The sequence below is a fragment of the Hyalella azteca genome, unplaced genomic scaffold (assembly GCF_000764305.2).
Source record: "Hyalella azteca isolate HAZT.00-mixed unplaced genomic scaffold, Hazt_2.0.2 contig7231, whole genome shotgun sequence".
Classification (NCBI taxonomy): Eukaryota; Metazoa; Arthropoda; class Malacostraca; order Amphipoda; family Hyalellidae; genus Hyalella; species Hyalella azteca.
Window position 1 is genome coordinate 213326 of NW_025937359.1, and position 21966 is coordinate 235291.

Consider the following 21966-nt stretch of genomic DNA (forward strand, 5'->3'; position numbering starts at 1 on the left):
TTAATATGAGGGCGTTTAATATGAGAGTGTTTAATACGATAATGTTTAATATGAGTGTTTAATATGAGAGTGTTTAATATGAGAGTGTTTAATATGAGAGTGTTTAATGTGAGCGAGTTTAATGTGAGCGAGTTTAATGTGAGCGAGTTTAATGTGAGAGACTTTAATGTGAGAGAAAGAGTTTAATGTGAGAGAGTTTAATGTGAGAGAGTTTAATGTGAGAGAGTTTAATATGAGAGAGTTTAATATGACCGAAGCTCACAATTTTTGCAGATCTTTTATAAAAGGGTCATTCTTAACTGAAATGGTTAACCCGAAGGCCATCTTCCTATGGCTTATCTTATAATTCTGGATCAATATTTTCTCAAATTATCAGAACACGGCGGACATGAGTTTCCCAACGTAAACTTTTTATAAACCTAGCGCGCTGAAAATTTTATTATTAACGTCAAAAGTTTGATTTTATTGATATAATAATTATTTTGTCCGTCTATATAAATACGTTCACTACATCGGTGGGATAAGGTGTCTCAGATGCGCTTATTCATGCATTTAATATACAATACTACCGGGTACACTAACGAGATGCCTGTGCTGCACGTTCTGTCCGTACACTGATGCGCTACAGTTTGCCACGCACAATGCACATGCAGGTAGACCTAGTCAGTATATGTCATCCATGATACACGTGTTCAGTACTTCACCTAGAGCCCCTGCAAGCTACGTCTTCACATCTGAAACATCCACCACATCTGCCGGAAAAGCTGATATGAGGTCGTTAGAATTTAATAGATTTATAGCATTTTTACAAAGTTAGGTTCATTTTGTGATATCTGTATCTGCTAGTTCCGTTATTGTCGGTTATAATGCCGTTAAAAAGCAGAATCTGAACACTAAGTGTGCCAATTTATATGTCATCAGTGAGATGCTTTGTAAAATATTTATAAACTTCTTGCAATGTTCATTTGATAATTTCTTATATCGTGCCTGTATAGAGCGTTCACCATAGGCTAGTAGGAGCAGTTGCTCCTATATAAGTGAAATATGGATATATTTACTCGCGATTCATCAAATTTCAGCCTTATGGCAGGAATTAGGTTGAGCACCGAACTTCCCCAACAAATTTTATCAGATAAACATTAGCTGTAAGGAGTTATCTTCAAACTTAGTGCAGAAAGATAAATGTTATCAACTGGAAATAGGCAGTTATTATCTTAAGTACTTACTACAGCATTGTGCATGTAGAAAAAAGTCTAGTCTCGTGGACTGTCTCGTTCTGGTCCCGCTTTATCAGTCTGCGCCCGGCGTACAGAGCAGCAGGTGAAGGCCTGCCGGCTTATGATAAATAAGTGAACACATGTGAGGTGCTCAGTGGAAACTCGCGCTGCTTGTAAATGTGATACCGAATTCGCAGTCAAGTATAATTACTGGACCATCCATGCTTTGAGGCCTGATCGACTGTCTCAAGAATTCTTCCTCTTATTGATTTTGCTTATAAGTAAATTCTAAATGGGAACTTGATTCTGCACACTGTTTTCGAAATCGGAAATCTAAAAAACGAGATACGGCGTCTAGTCAACAATCAGTGCATCAATTCTTGACGAAGCGCTTTATAAATTTGCTGAGGGATACAATTATTTATTTAGTCTGTCAATTTGATCAGGCTGCCGTCAGTATGTTGAACTGCAGTTTAAAACGCCTTTGACTCATGCATATTTCTCAAATTTTCTATGTATGCGTGCATAATTGAACCATGCATTGCGTGTCTTATGGTTTCCGTCCCAGAATACAGAATACATAACAGGTAATATATTGTACGAAGTAAAACTTGATGACAGAAAAATTTCGAAGTTAAATATAGATATCCACAATGTAATTTGCTTTTCAAAATACAGTAGTTAGAATTCAACTATAAATTTTAAGAAAAATTCACGAACGGTAGATTGCACAAGACACTGCGAATGTCTAGCTATACGTGATTATTTAGTTGATAACATCGGATAAAACACTTTTTAATCACATTATTTTGACTTCGGTGTTACCGGAATATCCGTGGACTGTATGATGAATGAAAGCGCCAAAGGCGACGATGCATCGAACACTTCAAGCTCAAGCAGCAATGTGGAATCAGCCCGACACAGCGAGAGTGCGCACAAAACAGGATGTTGCGCTAAGCTGAAGCACGGATATGAACAGGTGCAGCTGGAGCCCGTGCTGTTCATTCAGAATCTCGTCTCGCAGATGGTGTACGTCACCTCGCAGGATCTCATGGTGGAAAAGGCGTGCCGAGTGAGTTGATAATTATTTATGAATGGAACTGATATCAGCTCGTCATTGAATGTTGACTATATTATTTGAATGTCATGATTAATCAGGAAATGAACACATGTAGTAGTTGATGTGTTAAACGATTACATTGTAAAGGGTAATTTACTTGCAGATTTTGAGCTTTAGAAGAACTATTCAGAACTTATCAGCCAAACGTTGCAATACTATCCAGTTCTTTTTATGCTATTAATTGCAGATGTGCCGCTGCATACAAGGGGTTGGTCTTGAAATTCCAGTTTTTAGCGCATTTTCTCATTTATGAAAAAATGCACTATTGTGCTCGCCATGTCCGTCTGTCCGTCCGTGACTTCACGTTTTTGTCGACGAGAAAATGCGCTCTCTGTCACTCACTGCAGTGAGTACTGAGTTATATTTTTTTTTTTTAATATGCGGACGGTCTTAGGTGAAATGTTCACTAATATTTCTCTTATGTTCATTACAATTAACGGAGGATGAAAATTACCATATAGTGCCAATTCGTTACGCCGATAATTAAGAGGAAATCGCGAAAAAATGGCCTTATGCTTAATGTGTATAATAGGCCATTTAATGTGTATAATCGCGAAATAGCCGCGAAAAAAATGGCCTTATAATTTAAAGTGCATGATAAATTAAAGCAGGTATAAATTTGTTGGCTCTAACTACATTAGAAGATTTTTTACCCCTTGGGAAATAGCAGAGCACGTATTAATGCTGTATTCAAACGCTTTTGACTTTGGCATATAACATCGTATATCATACTTTTACTGGTGTTCAGACAATTTTAAATCAAAGAAAATGGCACGGAAATTCACAATCATTTTAAATACCGACTTTTCAGTGACCAGCTCCACTATTGGCGGAAAGTTCATGACTACAGGTAGAATAAACTTATACGGCTACGTTTGTTAGGTAATTTAATGACGAAATGATCATACTTGTGATTGAATTCTGAAATGGGGTTGGAGTTCTTCACATTTTTTTGTAATTTACAATCTAACATATAGTAATATCAATATTTCGTTCTATGAATTTTAGCGTGAAATAACAATTATTTCAGAGCGTTAACGAAACCTGAAAGATTAGTTAAAAATAATGAAAGTGAAGCTAAATTTGCGACCAGAGGTGTGGTTCATAATTCCAATCATTATGAATAATAATTTCTTACATATATTTTTGCTTGTTCCTTTTTTACTTGCACATGCGTGAGGACCGAAAAAAACAAAATTCATGAGAAAAAAAGACGCTATAACAAAAAAATGTAACTCAGTACTCATGGCAGTGAGTGACAGAGAGCGCATTTTCTCGTGCATAAATCAGTTTTCATTGCGATTAGTACAGTGCATTAGCGCTAGAGATGTCGTATCTTTGATACAGGCATGCCCGCTTCTTAAAATCGACGAAAACGTGAAGTCAAGGACGGACAGACAGACATATAGACAGACGGACATGGCGAGCACAATAGTGCATTTTTTCTATAAAGAGAAAAATGCGCTAAAAAGACGCTCGCTTCCACAAGTGTTGACGAAAAATGTTGGCGTGATCCTTTAAGGAGGATAAATTCAAAAATCAAAGCTATTTCTCTCCCACGAAAAATTTACGAATCACACCGAATAATGTATAAATCACGTTTTACAACCACTGTTCTGAATAAAACTCGGTGCCAGAAGAAAATAATTGCCATCGTCTCTATCCCTAAGTATAGAAAGTATAAAGATCGTTATAAGATGTCGAAATTTCCCAGAGGCGGGCCAATACAGAGCAGGTGGTGAACTCTGTAGGAACAAATTTACCTGATAAATTTGGCTTCTAATATAGTCAATTTATTAACTGGATTAATTGAAGAAATTGGGATTGTTGCCGTTCGGAACGCTACAGAAGCAGAATAGAATAGAAGTGTCGGCACTGAAGAAATAGGTCCATGGCCTGTTGCCTATATATGCTCATACTTTTCGTGACTTAATTGATTCCACAAGGGATCCGGCCTTTGGAACCCGATCTTTCCATAACTGACGATAAATTGAGATAGCTGCTGGACTTATTGCCTGGTCCGTAAGGTGCTAGACATTTCATGACTGAACATATGCTCCTGCATAGCTTCGTCTAGTCTGTTCGTGAAGGTGTTCATACTCGGAGCGTCAACGATGCTATCAGGGAGGCTGCTCCACATGTCGGTGACTCGAAGCGAGAAGAAATGCCTCATGGATGTAGTAAACGCAGTTTTCTAGTTCATCATCATTTTAGTTCATGTGTTTAGTTTTTTAGTTCATCATCACAGCCTCATCAACGTGGTAGCCACATTTATTTAAACTAAAATGTACTTCTGTCCTAATAAGTAAGGTGCTCGAAAAATAAAAAAAATGCAAGGAAGAATGACATGATCTCAAAGCAGGAAGAAGTTTTGTAATTGATAAAGCAAGCAATTAACCAATAATGTGGAGATGCCGTACATAAGAGTTTTGAAAAAGTTCAATGCAATGAAGCAAATGGTTTTCCATCAGTTTGGCTGGAATTAAGGGAGTTATTCAAGTGAAGGCAACAGCTGATTATTTTTCGCCCTGTATATATTTTTAATTTCAATTGTTCGAGCTATAAGCAAGAATACAAGCATTTAGTTGGTCTGCAAGATTGAGACACAAGTAAAAGATGTGAAATCAAAATTTTTAATTTTTCGAAAGACTTTTTATTGACTTTGTTGCACAAAACTGAAATTGCATTATGGTTTCTGGCAAAATAGAGAAGACAACAGTAGGAACTGATTGATATCTGTGGCAGGTGAACCACGATCTGACGCCCACCGTCTGCAACGACCTGAACTCCTACGACTACACCGATGAAGTCATCCACGACCAGGTCTCCGAGTTTCTCATGTGGAGGAACATTTTCGAGACTGCCATCAAGGTATTCATTATCACGTTTCATAGGCCAACATTCGTAGAACTTTTTAAAGAAATATATTTGTTTTCGTGTTGCGCCGAGACTTATAGCAGGAGTTCCGAACACCTTGACATACAAGAGCCCATGCAACCATCTCTCACGTGCCTGATGGAAATCCTCCTTTGTTCAGTGGTGTCTTAATCAAAGAGCAGCTTCCATATTGTATATTTGCTTCTTGATGAGCAGCATCTAATGTAAATTTGTTTAATAAAAGAGCAGCCTTCATTGTTAAGTTTTGTCTTGGTTTGTATCCTCTATTGTGAAGTTGCGTCTTGATTTGCAGCCTCCGTTGTGTCTTGACTAGCGGCCTTTATTGTTAATTTGTGTCTTGATTAGCAGCCTTCATTGTAAACTTGCGTATTAATTTGCAGCCTCCATTGTGAAGTTGCGTCTTGATGAGCAGCTTCCGATGTGAAATTGCGTCTTGATGAACAGCTTTCATTATTAAGTTTCGTCTTGAATTGGTTTCTTATCGATTGTTATCGATCTAGCTATAACTATATAAGAAGTCTTAATTGTCTTCTTGCATGCTAGTAGGTTTATAAATCAATTTTTACTCAAAAATATGTATGCCAGTGGGGCAAATAAACTGCCAATTCTTCTTCTTTTTCAATTCTTTTTTCAATTCAATTCTCTTTTTGCAAAATTCTTTTTTCTCATATTAGATCAATGGACAGATTCCATATTCTCATCGCAAAATTCTTTTTGTTGCCGTTTAAATTTGTTAAATCGGCCGTAAAAGAATTCCACGCCTCAAATAATTCTCAACACCTATGTGAGAATTTTCATTTCATGTCATCACGATTACACAATTTTTCCTTTATATACAGCATAACATTATTTTTACCGACGTAGATCGTGTTTAATTTTTCTAATGCAATTAATGTGTGGCAAGGAGATATTTAATAATAAAATGTATCACAAATATTATTATTCTATTAAAGTCATCGATTAAAGATTGGGTAGATTTTTTAACAAATCTTGGCTTGATACGATTGATTATCCATTATATCTAACACTAATAATTGACATACCAAATTATCATGATGAGATCAACTTAACGCGAAAATTGCTGCAAAAAATCTTATTATAAATCCTGCATAGTTATAAATAGTTACAACTATGTAAATATGAATAATTTAATTTAGTAAAAAAGTGCGAGAGACTAATACAGCAACTGAGCACGTGACAATAATGAGGCAATTCAATATTTGATAAACGTTAAGGCATCGAGCAAGTTAGGCTGACTAGTTTAATCAAAATAGTATAAATTTGGTGCTCAAAATTTTAAAACGAACATTATATACAATAAAAAACTATATTCATTAGTGCAAATGTAGATTTTTAATTTACTTACATAAGCAGCTCTGTGAATTCAAATGACATAAAATAATATATACATATATGTGTATATGTAATAATAAATTATCTGTTAGACTTTATTGTGTTCATTAAACTTTCTAATATTTATCTTGGTCCAAAGACGCGAATGATGCGGGTGATAGACTTCATTAATAGACAATAAGTAGGTAGTAGACGAGCAAACTCATTTGTGAAGTACAGAGAACACCTACGTTCAGTTCGCAGTGGTGCTGTTCATGGGTTCGTGGAGTGACAGTTTGTGGAGTAAAGAGAACACCTGCGTTCAGTTCGCAGTGGTGCTGTTCATGGGTCCGTGGAGTGACAGTTTGTGGAGTAAAGAGAACACCTGCGTTCAGTTCGCAGTGGTGCTGTTCATGGGTCCGTGGAGTGACAGTTTGTGGAGTAAAGAAAACACCTGCGTCCAGTTCGCAGTGGTGCTGTTCATGGGCCCCTGGAGTGACAGAGTCGGGCGACGAGGGCCGCTGATGCTGTGTCTGCTGATGCTGATGGGAGAGTCTGGCCTCATGCTGGTCAACTCCTTCTGCCCGCAGTGGCCTCTGGAGGTATTCTTTCTGTCTCGCAAGTCACAATAATAAATATTTTTAGAATACATTTATTTATATAGTACCTTAATGCATATAATATAAATGAGATATGTAAAATACCTTTTTTCCATAAATGAGAAAGTGCGCTAAAAAGTCAACAACTTTTATTCTTTGGGAAATTGAGTTAAAGTCGTTAACTAATATTACAGACGAGTCTTGTGAAACTGTCGCTGTGAGATATAAGTGAGTCCTTTAGTAAAATTAAAGTCTTTCGTTGTATAAATTATACCGCTGTCGGGCCGTGCCCTTTGCCAGCATGGCTAATTATTGTTTGGAATTGGAGTCATGATATGAGGATGTTTCATAATGGGTCAAATCAAAGGAATATTAATAAACGTATCAAAGTTCAGTAGCTTGAATGACCAAATAAGATGTAAGGCAACATTTTTTTTAACAGCAAGACTAGTGGATAAACCTAAATTTTCAATCAATATCCCCTTTGATTTCTGCATTGTTATATTAGATTATTTGTTCTATAAATTGTATATTAATTTATTATTTGTTTATACCATTGAATAACTTGTTTTGCGGTTTGACGTAAAGTTTGGTTTCTCGCGTGTAACGGAATATCTCGAGTCTGTTGCTACTTTATAAAATAACCTTAACTTATAAACACATACGATTGAATTATGTTTTTTCTTACTGCATTACATTAATTCTGCAATCCAAAATTTATCTTTTGTCCTCATGATTTAACTCGTATCCATGCTGTCCTTAATTACTCCTGCTATAATTTCCAACGCGCATTGGATTTATTTCAGTGATTACATAAGATGCAGTATAGGTGAACAGAGAACACAAATGACTCCCTCGATAAGATCTTCTTACAGACTACGAGCTTCAGTTACAACTCACTTGCTGAATTGAAGATAAATTCGTTGAATTGAATTGAAGTAGCCCACCTTATTGCCTATTGAAGCCATGTAACCCACCTTAATGAATATGGGCACTCGTGTAAAATTAAATTCGCTAATGATCAAATGTCCCACAATAAATTATTGCCTTGCACGGTTTGAAAGTGAAATATCGGCGTAGGTAACTTGGACTCGAAGTCTGGAAACCCGCCTTATGTAATTCACTGATATGTGTCGCATGCTTACATGCCAAACATGGACGAAGCACTGATTAGCATTTGCAGAATTTGAAGCTTTGGTAGAATATAAAATCTTACCTCCAGGCTCCTTAAGAAATTAAACAGCAAAATTTTTCGGAATACTTATAATCCATGAACCAAATCGTCTCTCATGCTACAATGAAACTTCTGAACAAAGGCCCAGGTAAATCAAGTAAAGACTGGTTCAAAATTCCAATGTACAATAAAGCCAATTTTAATATCTATATGAAACTATCTGAATTTTATGTTGTGCTGAAAATTAAAGCCTAATGACATAAGAGACAATTCATTTCCATTCTGATTCTGAGCTGCCTCACGATTTCATCACTTGTAATCTAACCAAATATAACAGTAATCGCCTGATATGTTGTTTATTATGGATTTGCACACCCGGTCACTCGTATTGTCCACCTTGAGTGCTGAGGATAAATAGAGCATTTTGGTATTTTTGGGTTCCTTAGCGGCAAACATAATTAAATTTTAACATGAATTTCAATTATTTCACAAGAGCACAGCCTTTAGTGTAGAGGTCTGATGCCACTCAATGTACTAATTATTGAACACTTGTCTCGAATTTCATCTACATTATAACACTATCCTACTTTCCTATTTATGGACGTACCTTTGTAGGTGCCGACTTCTGCTAACCTAATCTTCGTAATTAAACTATCCCAGTACAAGGCTGCAAAACTTCAGCACGCTTCTACGAGAACGTCAGCTAATACAGCTCTCAATACTGAGTCGCAGATATTAGGTACCTTTAATATAATTGCTAGTTAATTTGAAGAAGTAGAAGTAGGATAGAAAATTGTTTGTAAAAATCATGAAATAACATAGAATAACAACATGCATACCATTCTTCCTTTCTCTACACTGTCCTTTTTAAGGACAGACAAGTTTTGCGAGCATCATTGTAGTTCAGGTAAATTGATGTCGATCGTGTCCTCACCGCTACTGCCATCATCGTCCAGATGATGCTGCTGTGCTCGGTGCCCTACGCGCTCTCAGGAGGCACTTACGGTCTGCTCATGCTCGCGTTCGCCCACACTGCCGACACCACCGGCCGAAGTAAGGAGTTCAAATTGTTATATCAATTTAACAATTTTTTAACGAGCCAGTATTTTAATTGCTGGAGGCGGCACACGTACTGGTTCAAGCTGTACGGTTTAGCGGTGGTTCGAGTCCTACGTCAGCAATATAGACTCCAATACGTTCGACGCAGGAACTCTTCCTATACGCCATCTTTGGTCACTTGCGGCATACCACAGGGATCAGTTCTCGGCCCGATCTTTTTTCTGTTATATACTGTCGACGTGTTGCACAGAATTGATTCACATAGTTTGAATCCCGTTTGTTCGTCGACGACATCAAAATTTATGGTTATTGTGCACCGGCTGATGCTGCAGCGCTGCAGGACCGGATGTCTGCCTGCATGGACGCCGTCTCAGACTGGAGGCGCTCCAACCGGCTCCAGGTCAATACATCAACAACCCGATTTTATTTGCTTTGCATTAGCTCGGCGCCAGTATCAGCTTCCGTTGGCGTTAACGTGTGCAACAAGTTCGTCATGCCTGCGTCCTCGGTTCTCAACCTGGGAATTCTGCATTATTCGGAATTTCTATGAACAATAACATTGCCAAAGTCACCACTGCTTGTTTCGGTGCTCTGCGACGAATACGTCAGCCGCTGAATTTCAAGGACGGTCCTCGAGGACCGCGTGGTGGCGCTTGTTCTGACCTGATTGGCTGATATTGCGCATGCAGCAGCGCACGCAGTTCAAGGTCGCTGTTTTGACAGTCCGATGCCTTCACGGTCTGGCGCCTCCTCATCTCTCTGAAGGTGCGCAGCGCGTGTCGGATCTGCTTCCTAGAAGACGATTGCGTAGTCATCAACAGCGGACCGTGTCGTTCCATTTACAAGTCTATCTACCGTCGACGACAGGGCATTCCCGGTCGCCGCCGCCAGAACCTGGAACAACAGTCTGCCGGCTTCCGTAACATCGGCTCCTTCGTTGTTCAAGGCGTTTCGTCGACGCCTAAAGACGGAACTACTTCGTAGAGCCTATGAATCAAGTGCTTAGTCATTTTCACCCGTTCTCATCCTTTCTCGTGTCTGCTTATTTTTCGGTTGCTAATTAAACTTATGTGTAAAGTGACTTCGAAGTTCGCTTGAACCACACGCCACGATAACTGCTTCGTAGAATAATAATAAAATAATAATAATAATTGATAACCGTCGTACAAGCAAAAAATAAATTATCATTTAAATTGGCCGTGTAAATTTGGTAAAAACGACTAATTTTACCGTATCTTGGTCACGTTATAGAAAGAAGAACTTTCCGCATGGGTTATTTGGATACCTTTTGGTACTTCGGCCAGTCAATCGGCCTGGCAGTTACGCCTTTGGTCAAAGATGTCGCCGGCTACGCTGGAGTCTTCGGATCTGCCATCGTCCTTTATATTCTCGCAGCTGCATACGTTTTCTTCCGGCTTCGAAATGAATCTCCCAATAAGATGGAAATAACGGTGAGACGCGATTGAACAATTAACTATAAATAAGAAACAAACTGTATATATTTCGTAAGGAAAGCATCGCTTCAATCGTAAAAGGCATTGTTAATAGGTATATTTTATTCGCGCAAGTGAGTAAATTGAGGAAATAATTTCGCGAGTCATTCTTATTCTGTCTCAATTAATATAATAAATAATTTTGCGAGTCATTCTTATTGGGCCTCAATTTCTCAGCAAGGGAGCCAAGGGAAATGCTGCGTTGCATGCGAAACAGAGTACATTAGCCTGAGCGTCTCGGCCGTCATGCGCAAGCGTCCGGACAATGCGCGGTCCCTCATCCTCGTCCTGATACTCATCATGATGCTCGACTCGCTTGCCTCGTCAGGTGAGATGAGTCAGGTGAGATGAGTCAGGTGAGGTGAGTCATAACGGCTTCAGGCAGATGAAACTTCATATCGAAATATAAGGAAACGACCGCATCATTTGTATAGAATAGTTATATTATTTTTGACTTGTATCCTGGTATATCTTGGCTCCGTTCTCCGATCAATTCCCGCCATTGTAGGTAGTATTGCATGTATCCTCGGTCGTTATTTTGAAAAGATTTCCACTTTCAGGACTACTGTTATGATTTAATCCCAAGAATCCTCCTTTCAAGGAAATCGAATCTATCTACTAAATCTATCTACTAGTACTGAAAAGAAAGGCTTATTATTATTAACAGTTATTAGGACATCGTATAAATTGTATATAATACTAAGGTCTCCCCCCCCAGGAGCCATGAACGTGAGGTATCTGTTCGTGCTGCGAGCCGTGGATTGGACGAGCGCCCAGTACAGCTACTGGAGCTCCGGCACCTCCTTCCTCTCGGTCGTGGGTTAGCTTATACCAAATTCACTCGTCAACTTAAAATGTTCACAATTCCTCCTTGTGATTCGTTGCTGCGATTTTGAATCCAAAATTTTATTCAAATTGTGAATCGAAAAATTTTTGTACGATGAAAACTAGCTGATCAATAAAAATGTAACTTCATACTAATATGGCATTATCTCTGATGTGGAAAATATAAAATTTTAAGATTCTCACTAATAACTGTAAGATTTTAAGCCCTAGTACGCTCTTGTTGATCATTTAATTCTACGGAACACAAGCTCATTCAACAAAAGTGAGCTTGACTTCTAGATATCAGTAAAAATTTAAAACAGGCAAACTTTTCATAGAAATTGACAATTATGTAATATGAATTGTGAATAATTAATTTCATTATTATAGTTATAATTGTAATATGAATTACAATTCTCAAAATTTAGACGTAAGAAATTGAAATACATTTTTTAAAACTATACAATTCACTTTTATTTTTAATAAAATTAAATGTATCGATTGGTTTCAGAGTTACAATGTAAACGGATTGCGTCTCTCAGGTGGGTTTGTACTGGTGCCGCTGGTGACGCTAGTTTGCACGTTGCCGGACCAGCTCGTGGGAGTCGCGGGCTCTGTGTCTCGCATGGCCGCGAGTCTCAGCTATGCTACCATCAACAGCGCCAGTGAAGCTTGGCTTCTTTACCTCGGTAGCATCTCACTCATAAAATGTCGAGTGGACTTCACAAAGCTTTTGTCGGTTGCCGAATTAGCCAATGTTCCTAAGTTTTCAGTTTTGAATTACAATTTTTTATAAACTAAAAAATGTTTATTTTATAATTATAACTATTTATATTTTATAATTATTTATGTAACATTTTTTTATAAACTAAAAAAGTTTATTTGATAAAAAACATTCATTGAAGCAGTTGTTCGACTTTTATGTCTTTAGTTTGAATATGTTCACATTTTAATATGAAATTTATTTGTAAACTCGATTTGACAGAGGAATTTTAGAGGAATATTGTGGCTTATATTTGAGGGACACCCGTGACTTTTATTCGAGGTAAACTCGAAACTTTTATTTGTGAGAAACTCGTGACATGCATTCGAAGGAATATCGTGACTTGCATTCATCTCATGACCTGTTATCCGTAAAATTTAGCATAAAGTATGTTTAACAAAATCAAAAGAATAAAATGGTATCGTGTAAAACGTAAGACAAGTTATGAAAAAAATGCATGCAATGCACGTGTTATTTAGAATGCAATTCCTCAGGACATATCCTTTATATCTTGCAGTTAATAATCTTTAAGTTGGTTCAGTTAACCTTACATTATAATGTTGAACATTTGTTCTAAGCCTAATGGGAGCCTCTCTGTGGCACAGGTTCAGTGGTCGGATGCTTCTCTGTGCTGGCTCCCGTGGCTGTGCGCTCCTGTCTCTCCAAGCTTGCCCCTGCAGACATCGGTGCGTACCTCTTGTGCACCGTTAGTCATCGGTGCGTACCTCTTGTGCACCGTTAGTCATCGGTGCGTACCTCATGTGCACCGTTAGTCATCAGTGCGCCGAGTCTGGACAGAAGTGCACGGTGCACCGTAAAAAAAATCATAAACTATGATTGTTGACATTATCGTTAAACACGGGAATGAAAAATTTTAAACGGAAGCAACAAGACAAATCTTTACAAGAATTGATGGGTAGGAAAAAAAATAGTTCGATGGAAATTGGCTTGAATACTGGCAAATATTCAGAACAAGCATCAATTAACATTAGAAATTTGTGCGTTCACATTATGTGAATGATGAACAAATGAGATTCTAAAAACTACCACGCTCATTCGTTTCGCTTAGAACAACCTTTCAAAAACCTTCCACTAATTCACACTTACGGTGTTTTATTTAACATAAAACCAGAATGTTGAATAGGTCTGTTTCATCGTCATCTTTACATTTTTATCCGCACAAGCTGTGTTCGCTGTGATGGCAGCCTGCGGGTTACTTGTTCCTTTCCTTACCATGTTGTTCTCCACGCAGGCTCAGTGTTCGCTGTGATGGCAGCCTGCGAGTCCCTAGTTCCTTTCCTCAGTGCGCCCATTTACCGCGCCCTCTACAACGCAACTAATACGCTCCATCCTGGCTACTACAATTTCTTCTCGACAGGAGTTTATTTGGTTATGATTTTGCTTTTTGGGTAAGTTATATTCACAGCTGAACGAATTTTATTCTTGGTCAGTGCAACATTCAATAACTTGGTACATATATTTGAACTTTCGTGTAAGAATTTAGTTTCACTCATCAGGAGTTTAATTAAATCTTTCATCGAATTATCTTTCATGAAATCTTTCATCGAATTTCTGCTAGTATTTGAGTCACTTGTTGCTATATTATCTTTATTTTTGATAAATTTGAAATTAATCTTTCATATTTATATTCTTAGTTGCATGATTCATAGATAGCAATAATTTCTCGAAGATAGCATAAAATCTCAAGAAATTACGTTATTCGAGCGTTTTCAACCACCCTTCGCGTTCGAAATTTAATAAACGTTTAAAATATAAGATTTTACAGTTTGCTGGTATATCTATCACTATCAACTTTGAGGTTTCATGGTGTAATTTCTTTAATAATTACAGGTGGTTGTTGAAGTCCGTGGATCTCGCAAGGCCTGAGACCTAGAGCGATGACGCTGCTGCATATAACCGATATCGGCTGGCAGAATCGAATAATCATGCAATCCCGCTTTCAAATTTGAACTGCGTCATCGCCAAAAAATTTTAAATGTACTGGAGAAATTGGGATCTCGGAATTCGTAAGGCAATTGGATTGAATTGATTTACATGCTTCAAATTTAATAATTGGACGGAAACTAACGACTGATTTGAGCAATATTTTTGCAATTAAACTGAAATTATCACGATGGAACTTTATTCCATTGATTGAAACGTGCTCACTCTATAATTTTTATTTTAGTCGGTGATTGGCAGTCGAGAAACTCAACTTATAACCAGTGTAGGGCTTAATTAAGAAGACGAAACATATTGCATGTTATTTAAATATATGGTGACAATGCATTTTTTGGTATTTAATAACTTTGTAATATAATTTAGAATTATTGTTCCCTCTGAAGGTGCAGAATAAGATGGAATTTTTTATTCATGAAGTTATAACAGCAAACTACTTTATAACCTTCATGAAAATCAGCATTCTTAGAAGTCTTTCGGATAATCAGAATCAAACGGGTGTTAGCAAGGTTTTTGGACAAGCAGGAACTCTAAACTTGGTTTAACGATTGGTGGTTGCGATTCAGTCATGCTGCGGTCGAGGCTCATTTAGGAATGAAAGGTTTTCTCTAATTCTGAGTGAATCACGTTAAAATTTTGAAATTATGAATCTGCTGACATGTAGTTCCGAACATAAGATTCAATCAATTCTTAATATGGATTGATAGACATTATCTGAAATTTTCCTGCTTCCTATGAACTTTTTTCTGTCAGTCGTTGCTGAATGAACAACTTCCGTTGATAACACTCAGCCAGCCTTGATATTATCAACTTCTCAGCAGAGCGGCTGCTACTGCCGTTGTCGCAAAAACTTTCGTATAGAATCTCCAGAAAGAGCAATATTGTGATAGGAGTCTTGGAGTAGTCTTGGTATTAAAGGTATGTGACTTGTGTGAATTTCAAATGAACTTGTGGCTCTCATGTAAAACATGTCACACACTGTTGCAAGTCTGAAATGTACGACTTGATTAGATAGCTTTTACCGAGCAAGCTAAAATTTCGACCCAACTTTGTGGAGTAAATAGCTCTAAATATCAATTACTGTAGACACCTTATTTATGTATTTTGGATTGAATATTTTCGTACGCTCTTGGGACAAAATTCGGTTAATATTTTTTAATTTTCACATTTCAATATCATCATTTTTAGGTAACATTTGGCCAGCTGAAAAAATTAATGTGTATTACAAATTGTTGTTCCCTGCTTGGAATAAACGGAAATTTTCGTAAGTATTTCATTGCCTTTTTTGCTGGGCGGTGATTTAAGTGCATTAACATGAATATGACAATTTATGAGTCATTGAGGATATACAAGTTATACTCAGCAGCTTACATAGATGTTTATTAGGCCTGTGTCGACACCTTGTCAAAATTTAGACGCGGCTGTCGTTCGGGCTGGTTGCCGCTCTCGGATTAGAGATGAATCAGATATGAAATAGCCGCATCCCCTAATCAGCCACCCAATAGGTGCTATTCTGAGTAGTTCCAAGGTAAAAAATATAATGGTCAAATGACACACGAAATCAGCGGCTGGTCAGGCCATCATTTGGCTTACCCTGCTCAGTAGCTGGCATGAACTCTTAGCGCGAGCGTGACAATTAAGCCCATGCCTTTAGTTGTGACGCTACATGTGCATTGTGCATGGGTACGAACTTATCAACACGCGAGCGTTTCAACACTTGCATTGCGTGTACGTCAACCTGCTTGCGTTGCGTTACCTTCAACACGCTTGCATCGAGTGCGTGTTGCTCACGCAAAGGGTAAAAGCCCGAGCCCTGACCATCTTCAGTTCTATAAATGGCGTCGATGAACGTACACGCGTACGTTTGCTATGTGATACGACGGAACGAAAGGAGCGTCGACTCTAACTTGACAAATAGCAAGGTGAATTTAGGCTATGATGAACCAACCCATGCATCTACGGTTCAAGACATTTTTAACCTGACACTTCTGCATATTAAACCTACTTCTGTGCACATAAGTGACATCATTGAATGTAAAGAATATATTGCTACAGATACTCGAGCAAATTAATAAATCTACAACTATTTCTACTCCATGAACATGATGAATAACACAGAAGAATAACTCAACTCAATTCTCTTTCACTCAATATATTGAGTACCGTAAATTTTTGCTGAAATTCCCAGAGGTCGCTTAATACACCGGAAGAAGTTATACCAGAATTAATGTTGCAGGAGTTATTAACTGAAAAATCGAATCTATCCAATGAGTGTAAATAAAAAGAATTAATGGTGGATTTGCATTACGTGCTCTCACACATGTGTGCGCCGCATGTGCTCCAATACACAAACCATATTCTACTCCATAATTACACATGCAATAACGCTCAAGCTTCAACTGGAAAGGTTCAAGTGCTTCTTTGATTCAAGTGCAAGTCAAAAAGAGCTTTCAGTCATACCGCTTACAAGCTGCAATGCATGCGGGGTATGCAGCCCCCGCACCCCCATCAACCTCCCGCACCCCTTCCAGGCAGAGTGATAGCCGTTGGCGCAAGCCGTCTGTGCTCCGTCATAGTAAGGGGCCAGTTTAAAACTACCGTGAAGCAGGACGTAGTAAAGAGCAATCAATGCTTGAAAGGTTGAATAGTTTTGTCTCCTTCAGAGAGCCTTAAACAATTTGATGGTAAGGACCATTGCACTTGTAGACATTGAACAGGATGAAAATGAATATTTTGAGTGCTTGTGGAAGTATTTCTTTGATTTCGAATTGTCTGGAGATTACTGTTCTTCATGACCACAAAATAATGATGGCTACAAAAGAAATTTTCAGCTTTGAGCATATGTCTGCTTGAACGGCCAAAGATATAGGCTCTTGCAGGTATGCCTTATGATGGAATTTGCAAGCATCCGTACGGACGACAGCTTACGTATTGAAGATTGCATAATAACGTTCGTCGTAATTCCCGGGAGCCTCTGAAGACTAGTCCAGTGTGCTACAAGAACGTTCTCGCTGCCCCAGCTGTCATGTCGGTGTGCTATCGCGTACACGGAGGAAGGGTGAACGTGTTTAATTAAACGGGATACCATTTGTGAGCAACTTATTTGATTTCACATTACTATGGTATAATTCCACCATAATTTTGGTTATCAATCCAGGAATTTAGAGAGCAGTTGATAATTTGAAACTTTGAAACTAATTTCATTTTAGAGCTCAACTCATCTAATGCAAAAAATTGTTGACTCCTGTTAAGTGTGATCGGATGGCTGCTTACTGCGATCAAGCTACTGCAGTAATTTGACTTTGTTAAGATTAACACTCACTTTTCCATTGTGTTGTCTTCCTTTAATTATGACGTATTCGACTGGAAAATTTCAATTGTGAAGGAAAATTTGTTAGTTTTTCCTTCAATTATTTTTTTTAAATATAGTTGTATGGTGTATCATTACCATGTTGATCTTGAAAATTCTTCGAAAACTAGAAATTTATTTAATTTTAACGGCAAAAATGTTGTTCAAATTTCAAGAGTGTCAATTCAGCTTTTTCCTGAATGGCTTTTCCGGTTTAAACGTGAATGATTGAATACCAAAAAACCTCTCATTCGATGATTTAATTCGCTTGCCAAGTGTGGAGTTGTTGCATGAATTTCATCGATGTTAGTTCAATCATTTAAAATATTTCTTTTCCCACTACTAAGATTCATCGCCAAATATCATGTAACTCGAGGAATTATTCATTCACTTTCTAACTGCGGAGTGGCTACATCAATGGCATAGATGTCACTATGGCCGTTCCAAAGGTCGATTCTCCAACAGTGGATACTCCAATATCAATAGGAGTCAGTTCAGCCATTTAAAGATTGTACATTCGGTAATAACTTTCATGATTCAACAACAGTTGTAACCTAAAATGCTGCTCAAAGGAATTAAATTTTAAATTCAACTTGAAAGTTGCCACAAAATTTAGAAATACATTCACTTTTAACCGGCTAAAATGCTGTTCACATACAGTGGGGGGAAATGAATATTCGTACACTTGAAAAATAATATTTTAATGTATGTAAGTACACAAACTGAACATGAGAAGTGATTTATATTATGTATAGAGGCGCATTGTATTCAAAAATAGCATCAATAGAAATTAAATCTCAATGCAACAAAAATTTATGCAACATGTTAACTTCTTCGGGTCAAAAAAGTATTCGTACAAAACAATAAATCCGCATTATTTTAATTTAATACTTATGGTATCTGTTGAGCTGAATAAAGGGTATTCAACCAAGTATTAAATTAAAATAATGCGGATTTATTGTTTTGTACGAATACTTTTTTCACCCGAAAAGTGAACATGTTGCAATTGTTGCATTGTTTTTTGTTGCATTGAGATTTAATTTCTTTTGATAGTATTTTTGAATACTATGCGTCTCTATACAAAATATAAATCACTTTTCCTGTTAAGTTTGTGTACTTACATACATTAAAATACGATTTTTCAAGTGTACGAATATTTATTTCCCCCCACTGTATAACGATTGTTAGTTCAGCCTTTTCTGAAATAAAATTAACATAAATAAATTTTCAAATTAAACTTGAAAATTCCCCGTAACTAAGAAATGTACTCACTTCAAAATCGCAAATATGCCGTTCAAATTTTTCGATTGTCAGTTCTGCCATTTGAGAAATAGAATAAGTTGATAAATTTATCCATTTCCTTTTAAAGTGCATAAATTTGTAGGCTTGATGAAATTTCGGAGTTAATTAATTAAAAAACTGGCTTCACAGTAATTCCGGACATACCAAAATAACGTAAAATTGGAGATGCGACCACGAGATGTGTTTTTTACACCAAATTCGGATTTACGATTTCTGAAATTTCATATAAATTTTGTTAAGTTTTATCTGAAAAATTTGTCACATCCTTGTTAAATAAATATACTTCACAAAGTTAATTTGTTACTATTATTTGTAAGTCCTAAATAACTGCGTGTTTAACCTCATTTTCAATTTGGTGTTAATCTAACTTAGTTATTGTAGCTTACCTTACTGAAATATAAATAAACATGTTTGTCCTAACAAAAAATGATTTTGAGGATTTTCACTACGCATTTTGAGACAATAACTTCATTTCTCATGTTTTTTTTTTGGGGGGGGAAGGGGGAGGGGAATTTACTAATTAGAGCTCATGAAACGAATTTTCGTGGTGGTTCACAGAACAATGAATAAGTGCAGAGCATATCTGAACGAGATCACGTTCGAGGTGATTTGCAACCAAAATCAGAATACCTAACTCGTAATAAAACACTCATGCAATGTTTTCCTTAACAACCGCGTCGATGGTCTAATTCTTCCCCATTTGCAATTTTCTGCAAGGAAACTTAGACGAATACTGAAGAAACATTTATGTGAGAAATACATTCATCAAAATATTATTTAAGTGTAGGTATTGATCAATAAAATAGAGAGATATTTGTAATGACCATGAATTTTTAAATATTTCTTTTTCTTAGTTGCTGTAGTGATTTGTCAGAGGAGGTACATAAAACAAGAAGATTATGTTAACATATGCATGTATCTAGAGTTAAAACAATGCCCCTATCGAAATGCCATTTCAAAAATAATTCAACAAATTAACTTCGTTACAAAAAAACTGAACGTGGATTACTATTACTTTTTCATTGAGCACAACAACCTGCGGACACGCAGACTCCCACAGAAGCAGTCCTGTTGACGATCAAAACATTAACACGTTGACTACGATTGCTTCATCTTGTACTATTATTTCATTTTTTTGTACTTTTTTTAAACAGGGTTGCCAGACGGTCATTTTTTCCGGACAAATTCCGTGGCCGGCTAAAATTTATGATAGGGGTACTTCCTAATTAAATTTTAAATACTGCAAAAATAAAATGAATGGAATTTTAATAGCGGAACCTACAAATAAACTAGTACATTTTGAGTTATCGGCCTTTTTTGGCATTTTTTATTCTCGGATTTGGCCAATTTAAGGCAACCTAAATTATGTACCACTACCTCCTGGAGAAATACATTTCGTGGTAGGCATTGTACCACTTCGTAGTCAACGTGTTAACAGGCACACTACACGCAGACACTCAGCAGACACGCAGACTCCCAGCGGCACAATGCTGTTGAATAAATTTGCAGTTGTACTTTAATTGCATAATTCAGAAACAACCAGAACCACATATTTTAAATGATCACAGATACTGCGATAGTCAAAACTAACATATTTCTCGACTCTCATTGAGATCAAAGCCGTTTACAGCAGTTGACCGTAATTTGCATATTTTTTAAACAATCATTATCACGCTGCTAGAATGACCACAGCCACTGCGACGATGTAAAATTGTTATATTTCTCGACTCCCATTGAGATCCCAGCCTGTTTACGGCAGTAATAGGCTAAATCTGAAGCAACTAAACCCACATCCTCGGAATTATAACAGCGTCATTATACAGGAGTAAGATTAACACATTTCTCGAGTTTGTAGATATCCCACTTCATTTGCGGTAGTTACTGATTAGAGTGCAAGCCTTTAAAAAATTGAGTTTTTTCCTCATAACTTGTGAATACATAGATTTTGAAAATAGGATTTTTAAGAAAAACGTATGATTTTTCCTATATATATGAATAGCAATCTTCATGCATATATTGCTAGCGGTTTGTAATAGAAATCAAAAGAAGGCCAAACCGAAAAACCTACGTTTCTGAAAAAAATATGGCAGGTTAAAAAAATCACCGGCAAAATATTCTGAGTGCATTACATCTTTAAAAAAATATAGAACTAGAGAGCTTTAAGATAGATTTGAATTGCCAGTTGGTATTAAATATGTTAAGCGAGACTATGTTACGGCCTGTGGTCTGTTTCAGAAGCAACTCAAGCAAGATATCAGCAGGTCACATGACAAAAATCTACGGACTTTGCTTCTTTTATTTCGTTGCTCCCCTCCCATCGTTTCATGGATTGTCAGTGCGCCTTTAGCAATGGCTAATTTTTTAAAACTCGTTCCGTCGTCATTATGGTTTGCAAAAAAATATGAGAAATGAACTTATTGTCTGAAAAGGCATAGTGAATTTTAATATCATTTAAAAGCTGTTTGTTTTTTAGCCTAATATGATTCCTTATATTTCTATTGGGGAATCTACAGGAACCAAATTAAATGAAATCAAAATTGAAAAGTAGTATAACATACAATATAGTTATGGTTTGCTTTGAATAGTAACCAAAAACCTCTGTGAAGTTTATTTCTGCAGCAATGTGAGATAAAAATTATGAATAAAGCCCTCAAAAATTCCGACGAAAAAAAAATCGCAGGGAAAGGCTCCAAACCAGAGATTTGATCATAGTTCAGTAGACAAAAGTTTTGACTAGGAGAACACATAGCTAATTTGTTTTGTGTTTTTCTATTTAAAAATTTGTTTATTATTATAGTTTCCCTTTTTCATTTTTATTCATCCATCAATAGTTGTCGGTACGATCATATAGAGACTAAGTTAGTGTGACTGTGCCC

The 21966-nt window shown here is 37.0% G+C and overlaps 1 protein-coding gene across 1 annotated transcript; it reads left to right on the top strand.

Moving 5' to 3' along the window:
• The first annotated feature begins 1892 nt into the window (after positions 1 to 1892).
• Positions 1893 to 15636, top strand: LOC108669270 (proton-coupled folate transporter). The gene is made up of 11 exons (XM_018156575.2): positions 1893 to 2289; positions 5083 to 5208; positions 7032 to 7169; positions 9297 to 9393; positions 10651 to 10850; positions 11070 to 11220; positions 11611 to 11712; positions 12260 to 12406; positions 13086 to 13166; positions 13733 to 13889; positions 14332 to 15636. Exons 1-11 carry the CDS (start codon positions 2062 to 2064, stop codon positions 14372 to 14374), a joined length of 1470 nt encoding a protein of 489 aa, XP_018012064.1. The 5' UTR covers positions 1893 to 2061; the 3' UTR covers positions 14375 to 15636.
• Positions 15637 to 21966: the final 6330 nt, after the last annotated feature.

Excerpts from the sequence above, each read along its gene's own strand:
- LOC108669270 (XM_018156575.2), top strand. The coding sequence starts at position 2,062 with ATGATGAATGAAAGCGCCAAAGGCGACGATGCATCGAACACTTCAAGC. Across the intron at positions 2,290-5,082 it reads TGGTGGAAAAGGCGTGCCGA|GTGAACCACGATCTGACGCC; the intron begins GTGAGTTGATAA and ends TATCTGTGGCAG. Across the intron at positions 13,167-13,732 it reads GCTTGCCCCTGCAGACATCG|GCTCAGTGTTCGCTGTGATG; the intron begins GTGCGTACCTCT and ends TTCTCCACGCAG.